Source organism: Elephas maximus, chromosome 4 (assembly GCF_024166365.1).
Source record: "Elephas maximus indicus isolate mEleMax1 chromosome 4, mEleMax1 primary haplotype, whole genome shotgun sequence".
In the NCBI taxonomy this organism is placed as follows: Eukaryota; Metazoa; Chordata; class Mammalia; order Proboscidea; family Elephantidae; genus Elephas; species Elephas maximus.
The window spans coordinates 186,085,641-186,096,217 of NC_064822.1; the positions used below are offsets into that span (position 1 = coordinate 186,085,641).

The 10,577-nt window shown below is 57.1% G+C and overlaps 1 protein-coding gene across 1 annotated transcript; it reads right to left on the bottom strand.

Annotated features, from left to right (window-relative positions):
- Positions 1 to 2,560: 2,560 nt before the first annotated feature.
- TNFRSF13C (TNF receptor superfamily member 13C) lies at positions 2,561 to 5,228 on the bottom strand. Its single transcript, XM_049884554.1, has 3 exons — positions 5,021 to 5,228; positions 4,411 to 4,632; positions 2,561 to 3,676 (listed from the first exon to the last, which is right to left on the bottom strand). The coding sequence occupies exons 1-3, from the start codon at positions 5,154 to 5,156 to the stop codon at positions 3,498 to 3,500; spliced, it is 537 nt and encodes a 178-aa protein (XP_049740511.1). The 5' UTR covers positions 5,157 to 5,228; the 3' UTR covers positions 2,561 to 3,497.
- Positions 5,229 to 10,577: the final 5,349 nt, after the last annotated feature.

A 10,577-nucleotide genomic window follows, 5' to 3' on the forward strand; every position in this document is an offset into this window, starting at 1 on the left:
AGCTGGCCCTCAGGAGCCCCATTTGCAGATAGGGAGACAGGCCCAGAGAGATGCCACCAGCTTCTAAGGACAGTGCTGTGTGGGGTCATCTCTGCTGAGACAGAGGGAGGTGAGAGGGTAGGCCCTTCCTCGCAGGCCTCACCAGCTGGGCTTTCCTACCCCTACCCTGTGCCCCCAGTCCAGAGTTGCCCAGCAGGAAGTGAAAAGTGACTGTAGGAAGCCCTAAGAGGAACTGAGACTTCAGCCAGCCCCGCCCCCAGCTGCCGGGGCCTTGGGGACCTCGGGGAAAGCTGACCCTCCTTCAGGAAAACCTGGCCTAAACAGAGGCTGGGGGAGGGGTCTGCTTCCCTCAGTTCCTACCCCAGCATGGTTTTGCCAGTCTCTATCCTGGATCCCTCTTGCTGCAGCAAGAAACCAGCTGGGAAGGGAGCCTTTGAGTGGTAGTAAAAACAAGGGTGGAGCCTGGAATGACCCCAGGAGGGCACTTGGGCCAAAGCCCTTCCATGGGCCAGACTCTAGCCCAGCTCCACCACTCCCTGCCTGTGTGTCTTGGGACAGGTGCCTTTGCCTCTCTGGGCCTCAGTTTCCTTCTCTGCGAAATGGGCCATAGAATCCCTGCCGATGTCTGTAAACTGGTGTGGATTTTTGGGAAAGGCTTTAAAAAGGTCAAGGCCTTTAGTGCAAGTCTCCCGAAATGCTCATGGCCTCAGTTACAATAACAAAAAAACCGAAAGCAACTGAATGAATGCTCAGTGGAAAACTTGGCGAATGTTGAAAACCTTGTTTGCAGAATGTTTAAAGACAGGAGAAAACTCCCAAAATGTGATTGTCAAGATAACAAGTTTGTATGTATAGAATGATGGCAATTGTGTAGAAAATACATCGAATATGCTGGTAGCTGGATTATGGGTCATTTCTCCAGGCCCCCACCTTAGCTTTACTCTCTGGAACTTTCCAAGTTGTCTACAAAAAGTGTGTCTTGATTTTTAATAAAAAGCATTTCTTTAAGCAAACACAAATAGCTCCCCCCTTCCAGGTGCTGTTATGAAGATCCAGTTGGGGTACTGGGTGTGAAGCCTCCTTAGAAAGTGACGCCTTGGACAGATGGCGGGACCCTTTTCCAGGGGGATACTGGGTCTCCCTATTCCCTAGTCTCTGCTCCTGCTTCTTCCCCGAGGAACTTCTTTTCTATTATCTGCTGGACAACTCTGAAACCAAGTCCTCGCCTCCTGGGCCTCAATGTCCTCATCTGTAAAACAGGGTAAGTTCCCTAGGGTTCCTTCCAGACTTCTGAGGCTAGAACTTTACATTGAAACCCCTCCCCCCATTTTTCAGAAGAGAAAACTGAGACCCTGAAAAGAAGCTTGGCATCAGCCAGGGTTCAGGTGGGACAGAGGTTTGCATGTCTGGGCCCCAGGGATTTTACCCACTCATTTCATCTCCAGGGCTCAGCCCTCAGTGATGGAAAAGGTGGGGTGTGAGATAGAACAGAACAGGTGGTGGCTAGGAACAACTCAGACTCCTCCAACTCAGGGACAAAGAGGGAAGTGGACAGCTAGACCCATTCTGGGTCTGCAACCCCCCCTTCCTTCCCCTGCCCACTGTCAGCCACCTGACCTCACCCCAGCTACGTGACTCTCCCCGAGGGCAGGGGTATCTGAGATGGGTTCGGGAAGGGAGTGGCTGGGCAGTAACTTGGGTGTGAGTGGAGTGCCTGGGTCCTGGGGGTTCCACATGCTGATGGCCACTGACCAAGCTGGGAAAGCAGTGGGCAGGAAGGGCAGGTGTCTGCTGGGCAGCTCTGGTGGGCAGGTCAGGGAGAGGCAGGCAGAAACCTCGGACGCATGGAACAGAATGTGGCAAGGCCCTACAGTGGGACAAAGTGGGACCCAGAACCTCATCTTCTGACTCCCAGTCCAGTGCTCCTTCCAAGAGTGCTAAGCTGTGACAAGCTCCAAGGAAGCTGTGCAGGGAGGAGTCCAGATCAGGAGGTCTGTTCCTGTGTAGGACGGCAGGCAGGAGAGACAGCAGCTGACTGTAAGGGCACAGCGTCGTGTCCAGAGGGGACAGAGATGGTCCGGCCCCAGGCCCTAGAGCAAGGGGCACCAATGCTAGAGGAGCAGCTTCCACTGGAGTAGTGGGGTGAATCTAGGGACCAGCATAGAACAGCCAAGTGACCCCAGCACTCAGGGCTAGTGCTTGAAGATAAGCCACAGAGAGAAAGTAGCTCAAGGGACATCAGGTCCAGCTGGTTCCAGGCCACAGGCCTGCCCTCGCCTCTGTACAAAGGAGCTTCCTGTAGTTCTCAGACTCTGTCCCGTGTGTAGCTGACTGTGCGGTGGCTTAGAGGCTGCTGGGACTCCAGGGTGGTTTCTGGGGGCAATGCCTATCAGTGTTCCCTCAGCCTGGGTTTGGGAGCCCAGCCCCAGAGGGTGTGGACTTCCTCCCAGGTGCAGGTCTATGGTTCTGGAAGCTGTCACTAGGGTGAAAATGGCGTCTTAGGTCCCAGCAGGTTGGGCCAGGCTCAGGGTTGACCCTAAGATAGAGATACCTGAGAATCAGCACAATCCGGGCTATTTCTTTTCTTTTTAAATAATATTTTATTGAGTTTTTGGTGAAAGCTTATACAGCAAGTTAGGTTCCCATTTGACAACTTCCACACAAACTGTTCAGTGGCATTTATCACAATGTGTCAATATTCTCTTTGTGGTTCTGTTTGTTCCCTTTGCAGTACTCTGATTTCCGTGACCCCTTATCTTCTAGTCTTTGCTTTTCAGTAATTGTTGGCCTTTTGGTCAGGCTACTTCTCATTCCTAAATCCCAGGGCAAACTCATTGCTACCATTTACGTCAGTTTAAAAGCAGGACAGCTCTGAGAGCAAGTATTAAAGAAATATAACACCTAGTTACAAACAGGAGTCACTGGATAGCGCAAATGGTTAACCACTTGACTAGTAACCAAAAGGTTGGCGGTTTTAACCCACCCAGAGATTCTTCAGAAGAAAGGCCTGGCCATCTATTTCCCAAAGGTCATAGCCTTGAGAACCCTACGGAGCACAGATCTATTCTGCAACACATGGGGTTGCCCGGAGTCAGAATTGGCAAGTGCTTTGGTTTTTCGGTTTTGGTTGCAAACTAAGCATCCTTCTGAGTTATCCTTTATCTAGATTTATTCTGGCATAATGGTGCTTTCCCAGTGTAAGGAAGACCCTTCTATGTGGTGCCCCAATTGTTCAAAAGGACAGGAGCTCAGATACAACCTTCCAGGCTGTCAAAGATGGTATGGTTGGAAGCCAAAAGCAAGCACGGTAAGCAGTCCATGCTGCCTTTGAACACTGTCGTCTGTAGTGTCTGTGGTCCTGCAGGGTGCAGCAGCGGAGCAGCTTGGCTCCCAGGAAAGGGGCAGGTGGGTGCTAGGGTGAAGAGCCAAATTCAACTTCCAAGCCCCTGGCTGGTGGCCCACAGGGAGGGCAGGGCCACCTCCTGCCCCCTCCATTGCTACAGCTGCTCAGGGCCAGTTGTCTTGGTGGTCACCAGCTCAGTAGAACCCAGCTCTGTGGCTGGCACAGGGACACTGTGGCCAGGTAGGGTGGTGGCTCTGTCTTCAGGTGGAGACCAGACAGGAGTTGTGGCATCAATGGGTCCAGGGGAGAGGATGATGACATTGTCCAGGGACTCTGGGAGGGGGGGAAATGGAGGGTCAGGATTGGGTCACAGCCTACCCCAACTCTCTGTTGTGGATGCCTCCTCTGCTGGGCAGCCCTCAAACCCAAGAGATAAGTTAATGAAACCCACTCACTGTGGAGTAGGGACGAGGGCACAGGACAGGCCCTGAGGACAGGAAGTGCTGAGCCTGGGGCCTGGCCAGAGGGCAAAGAGAGTGGAGAGTGCTGACAAGAGGGAAGGGAAATGGGGGAGAGCCCAGGATGGTGGTCCCACAGAGATGCATGACCAGGCCCCTCAGACTCCCAGAGGGCAGGGGAGCCTCCTCCCTCAGACTGGGCTTCCCAGTGTTGTCCTCAGACTGGGATGTGGGGGTGGGGAAGAGCTGTGTCCCTCACTTGGAGTAGGGTCTCAGGGGCAGGGCTATGTCTCCCCCTCAGGCCAGGTTCTCCAGGCAAGCTCTTTTCCCTCGGGGTCTGCACCATCCTTTAGGGCCCTTCTCCCCTTCAGACCTTCCCTGCCAGCAGGGCCTAGTTTCCCGCCCCCAACCTGAGCCTCCGCCTCAGACTAATCCCGCCCCTCAGGCCTGTGTCTTCCCTTCTGCACTGCCCCTACCCCTAAGGGCCCCGCTTCCCCGCTCAGATTGTCCCCACCCAGGGCACCGTCTCCTCTTAGACTGCTCCAGCCCCGGAGCTGTGGCCCCGGGCACACCGGGCAGTGCCGTCCGTTTCCCCCGACGCGGACTCACCGTTCGGGTAGCGGTCGGAGGCCTCCGGGGGCGCCATCCCGCGCCGTCGCCGCCTCCACCTCACCAGGCCCACCAGGCCCAGGGCCAGCGCCAGCCCCAGCAGCGCGGGGGCGCCGAAGAGCAGCCCTGGCAGTGGCAGCGCCCCCTGGGGGACGGCGCCCGCGCCCACCGACTCCTGCGGCTGCAGCGCGGTCCCGGTCGCCGGGCTGCTCGCACCGGCCGCTGGGGGAGGGGACAGGGAGGGCGGACAGGGGGCAGGGGGCAGGGAAGGCCGGGGAGGGGGAGGGCCGCAGGGGGGCGAGGCTGGGCCGGGGAGGCAGGGCAGTGGGGGTAGAAAGGGGAGACGGGGGCACGGGGAGGGGAGAGAGGACGGGGAGGGGAGAGAGGACGGGGAGGGGAGAGAGGACGGGGAGGGGAGAGAGGACGGGGAGGGGAGAGAGGACGGTGAGGGTCACGCAGAGACCTCTGGTCCCCAGCAGCCACCTGCCCACAGACCCCCCTCAGCCGGTCGCTCCCACGCCCGCTGGGACAGGTCGGGGCGCTCCCTGTGGCTCCCTCCCCGGGGTGCCGCCCTGCGGTCTCTCCGCGGCCAGACGGACCCCGACCTTACCCGGGCTGGGCTCGGGAGTCCGGAAGAGCCTGCAGGCCACACAGACCCGGAGCAGCAGATCGAAGCACTCGGCCTGGCCGCACAGGGTGGGCTCCGACCCGTCCCTGCCCCCCATGCTCCTCGATCCTAGCCCCATGGTGCTGTGCTACCGCGCACACAGCTGGGACCCAGTCTGCCCTCGGGCGGGCGGGGAGGAAATCGGGAGGGGCCACCGGCCCAACCCGCCCCTGCCCCGCCCCCCTGCCTGCTGAAGTGGGACCACTCAGCCATGCCCCCGGGCCGGCACCCCAGATCTCTGTGTGCTTGCAGTTCCCCCATTCAGCCACTGAACCATCAGCTGCTCCCCTGCTGGGCGGTTGCTCGGGCCGGCACTGGGACCAGGCTGGGGGCTCAGACCAGGGTCTGCTCTTGGGCAGCCAAAGGGGATGGGCCTTGAATTTGGGACGCAGACCTCTGGGTGGCCTCCTCAGGTCCACTTCACCAAGGCCAGCCCATGGCCCCAGGAGCTCCCTACCACCTGTCCCCCCACCCTACCTGCCCACATCTCCTTGGGACCTCCTGTGGTTCATCAAACATTTCCCGAGCACCCACTCGGTACCAGGCCCTGAGCTGGAGGTGGTAGTGTTGGGAGGAGCTGAATACTGGCCTCAGCAGTGCAGGTCATTACCACAGGGGCAGAAAGTCCCCGTGGAGGTCATCAGATGTTTGCTGGGGGGCTGGAAGTGTAGGGGAGCTTCTGGGGGCAAGGTAGGGGCATGACCGCCACAGTTGTTTAGGAGGAAAGAACAGGGTGATTGGCTGTGGAGTGAGGGGAGCAAGGCTGAGGCCCAGGTTTCTGGCTCAGGGACCACTAACCTGCCAGTCGTAGAGGGTCCCTGGCCCACTGCCTCTGCCTCCCCTGCCCACGGGCCAGCAACCCGGTGGCAGGAAGGTGTAGGCGGTAGGGTGGCTGCAAAGGAGAAGTGGGCCTGGGGTGGTGGGTGTAAGTGTGGGTGTGTGCTGAGGTGGTGGGGGTAAAACCAGGGCAGAGAAGGCCATTCTAGGAGTGGCGGTGGGGAGGCAGGGCCAGGAAGACTGGGCCACCCCATCACTATAGGTGCTACTGTTACTGTTATTTTCACAGCGGACAGACCCTGACTCATACCAGGCGCCAGGTCAAGTTTTCCATACACCATTTCATTTAACCCTTGTGCCAAACCCTTGGGCAGAGGTAGGCTAAGGCTTGTGGGGACCCAGGAGCAGGACACCTGTTCCTGAGAGACAGTGGCCCAGTGCAGCCAGACCTGATTCACAGGGGGTGTGGAGAGTCCTGAGAGGCAGCGACTCTTCCAGCATCGAGGAGCCACTCTCCGGTTCAGCAAGAGGGGGAGAGCTGTGCCTCACTATCCATGAGGTACCTCAGCCAAGGAGAGAGGGAGGTGGGCCGTCTTGAAGGACAGAAGCAGAAACACTCATTGGACGCAAATTTTGGGGGGTTGACTCTATGCTTGGTAAAATAGAGGGTGAGCAAAAAAGAGGAAGACCCTCGAGGAGATGGACCGACACAGTGGCTGCAACAACGGGCTCAAGCATAACAACGATTGCGAGGATGGCGCAGGACCGGGCAGGGTTTTGTTCCGTTGAACGTAAGGTGGCTGTGAGTCAGAACCGACTCTACGGCACCTGACAACAACGCTATGTGCCACACAGGGCCAGGCCTGGGGGCCCAGGAGACAGTAGAGGCCTGAAGGATGTCTGTAGAGGGTAGGGTGTGCATGTGCCTGGCCCAGACAGACTTCAATGGTGTGTGCGTTTGTGTGGGGGTGCACATCAGGCCTGGCATCTCTGCTCGGACCATTCAGCAACTTGAGGAGAGATTTCGCCCTCAGACCAGTGTGGTAAATGTCTGCCTATTCCTTAGTCTGTGCTTGAATAGAAAATAGGGGACTTGGTGCCTGAAAAACCCTTCTCATTGAATGCTTCTCAGCATTCACAAATTTTCACTCACTGATTTTTTTTTTTTTACAAAGATGATTAATTCAGGGCCTGTCAGGGAGAAGGGAGTCTCCCTTGATTTCCCCACTGAATTCCCCCTCAAACACCTTCTGACACAGGTACGACTAGGATGCCCATTTTTCAGATGGGGAAATGAGGTTCTGAGGCTCTGACCCAGTAGGTACAACGATGAAGCCTGTGTACCCTTTGTGCCTGGGGGCAAGGTCAAAGATGGGGAAACGCTGTGCCCATGGGACAAGCTCCGTGTCATCAGGGGGCAGCACCTAGGGGCAGAGCAGGTGGGCCACCAGATCTGAATATGAAAGTGCTCAGAGAGCTGGGGGCTCCTGCTCAGAAGTGAGCTTTATTTGTAAATACACGAGTAATACTTGAAAAAGCCCCTCAAACGATACAGAAGCATGCTAAGTGAGAGGCGACATTTTCCAGCCTGCCCAGAGGGAGCCTGTTTTCACCATTTAGCCCCTCGCTCCAGACTTTTGTGCCTTTCCGTTCTCATGTATGTGCCGTGCAGAAAATAGTTTGTTGGGTGTTTGTTTCATAAACGGGCCTGTGCGCTGTGACTCGTTCTTTTCCGCCTTCCTGTTCCCTCAGCCTGGTCCTGGAGGATCAGTCCTCTGGCGGCACTGCGTTTGTAACAGAGGCTCCTCAGGCCCCCCGGTGTCATTCCCTGAATGAGGCCTGAGGGAGGGGCAGCCCCTAGGAGGCTGGGGCACCCCAGGTGGGCCTACACACCTCCAAGACCTTCCCTCCCTGCTCCTCTCCCTCCCCGACCTGGCCTCTCAGCCTCGGTCCTTACACATCTGCTGGGCTGGTTCCCAGGGCTGGGACATCACTCCCTGCTGCTGAGAGACTGAGGCGCTAGCGCTTTCTGACCTACCATGGAGGGCCAGGAACCCCACGGAGTGCAAACCTGTGTAGGGAGAGCGGGGCATTGAGGCTACAACAACCACAGCACGTGGGCCTGTGGAAACCAACTTCAGGTACCTACCAACCTGTCAGTAGTTTGGACTCAGGAGAGGAAGGGGGCAGTGGGGCCCAGTGGCCACCGCTCTGCTTCAGTCCTGCTGTTCTGCCCTGGATGGATGGCTTCGTACTGATTCCCAGGGCCTTTTTTTTTTTTTCTCCCCACAGCCACAGGCTGGACACTGCACCCTTCCTACTGGGCCCTGCAAAGGGGACTTCCGGGTGGTATCCTTGTTTGTCAGAGGGAAATGCCATGAGAAGTGTGAACCTACACAGCGGGGGGCCCGACCCCTGTTATAAAGGAGGTAGGCTGGAGGTTTGACCCTCCGGGGACCAGCAAGGGGACGGGAAGGCCAAAAAGAACAAGTCACACTGCATAACCTCACTTAGGAAACAAACACCCAACAAACTATTTTTTATATGGCCCATACTTGAGAACAGAAAGGCACAAAAGCCTGGAGCAGGGGCTCCATGGTGAAGAAAACAGGCTCCCTCTGGGGAGGCCGGAAAATGTCGCCTCTCACTCAGCATGCTTCTGTATTGTTTGAGGGGCTTTTTCAAGTATTATTACTAGTGTATTTACAAATACAGCTCACTTCTGAGCAGGAGCCCCCAGCTCTCTGAGCACTTTCATATTCAGATCCGGGCTCTCCAACTCCTGCAGGCCGGCACCTCCTCCCAGTCATCACGTCCTTACTGAGCACGTGTCTACTGTGCTTCTAGGTTCTGGGGAGACAGCAGGAAACTGACAAACCCCCAAACAGGTAATATAGTAGTGAGAAGGCAAGAAGTGCTGTGAGAAAGATTCAGGAGGGAGGGGGCCAGGAAGTCAGGGACCACCTGGGGAGAAGCGACCTTGCATCAGAGACTGGACGGAGGTGAGTGATCCCTGAGGCTGTCTGGGGAGGAGCAGACGTGGCTGGCCAAGGGAACGGCAGAAGCAAGTAGGAAAATGGCAGCGCACGGTACGGAGTCTCTTCACCTGTCTGGCCCTGCACCTTGCATGTCACCCGCCCGTCCCAGCCTTGTGGGGAGATGGTATTGCTGCTCCTATTTCGACAGGAGAAAGCCAGCTCAGAGAGGATAAGGGAACTGCGTCACCATTCAAAGCCAGGCAGCCCCTCAGCCCGAACTCTCCCAGGCTCCACACATCCGTGGGGTCCTCTCCCTGTCTGCAGATGGGGTGGTGGTGGTCCAGGTCCGGTCCCCTCACGGGAGAGAATGGCCTGTGGCTGAGCATAGTAGAAGCGGATCCAGTGCGGGGGATCCCCGTTCTGGCTGCGGCCTTGCATGGCTGTTAGGTAGTCAGACCAGGCACTCACCAAATGCTAGCTCCCAGGGCCCCCACCCACCCCAAATGTTGCTGACGTTTTCTCTCATGTAAGAGGGTGATCCAAGGAAGGCTGACTCTCGTTCAGGTCAGGCGCACTAGAGACCACCCACCCCCTCTTCCTCCCAGAGCTGGTCCTCAGTGGCCCAGTCCATGGGGTCACACTCAGGCACAACTCTTGGCTTTGCCAAGTGCCTGTGAGAAGTCCTTTCACAGTGATTTGGCCTGCCCCCTATGGCCCCAGGGGAGCCTGAGAGGGAAGGTGGGGCTAAGCCAGCAGGAACCTTCCAGAAAGGGATCCTTCACTCAGGCATGGCCCCATACCCCTTTGGCCTGTAGGGCCGGGGGAAGGCATGGCAGGGCTTTGTCTCAAGAAGGCTCACCTTACCTGCCACACAGCTGACCCTCAGGGCCACCATTTGTGAAGGGCAAACACGGGTCAGACACTTGCCAGGCTCCTCAGTTTCTCACTGAGCCTCACAAGAAACCTCAAGGGGCAGAGAAAGCAAGTGATGCTCAGAGAAGGGAAGTGAGCTGCCGCAGACCCCAAGTCGGTGGGACTCAAAGGTTGGGTCGTTTCCCACTGCACCACTTCCCCTCTGTGGCCTGGGTACCCCTGCCTTCGTCACAGGCAGGCTGCTTGTCTCTGCTTGCTGAGGGGTGGAGGAGACAGGGCGCCGTGCCACAAAGTCCCTCCTCACTAGGAAGGCCCTGCTCCTTGGCAGAGATGGGAAATACCACCAGGTGTGGGGCTCAAACACTTGGGCCTGGGTCATCCCTAGAGGTAAGCTCCCCCAGGTGGGCCCCCAGGCTGCCTACACCGGGGACAAATGAACGCAGGCCCTTCTGAGAGCCTCTGACAGCTGATCTGTGTAGTGGGGGCCCACATACCACGTTCATCTGTACTCACCTGAGAGGCCCACCGAGACCTGCAGCCATGGGGTCTTTGCCCACCCTCAAGAACTGCATAGTGTGACCACAACAGGTACGAAGGGTCTTACACTTGCTTAAAGCTTTATGTTAAAAAAAAAAAAAAAAAAAAAAAACCTTCCTCATTCTCAATCCTTACAACTAGCTGGGGAGAAAGGCATTCATTAGCCTGACCCCACTGAGATGAGGAAACTGAGGCTCAGCGAGGACAAGTGACCTGTGTGAGGTGATGTGATCAGTGAGCAGCTGAGCCCGGCTTCTCCCATCCCCCTCCACGCCACCTCTGCACCAATTCTGGGCACACTCAGTCGCTGCATAAAGATGGTCTCCCAGCCCTTC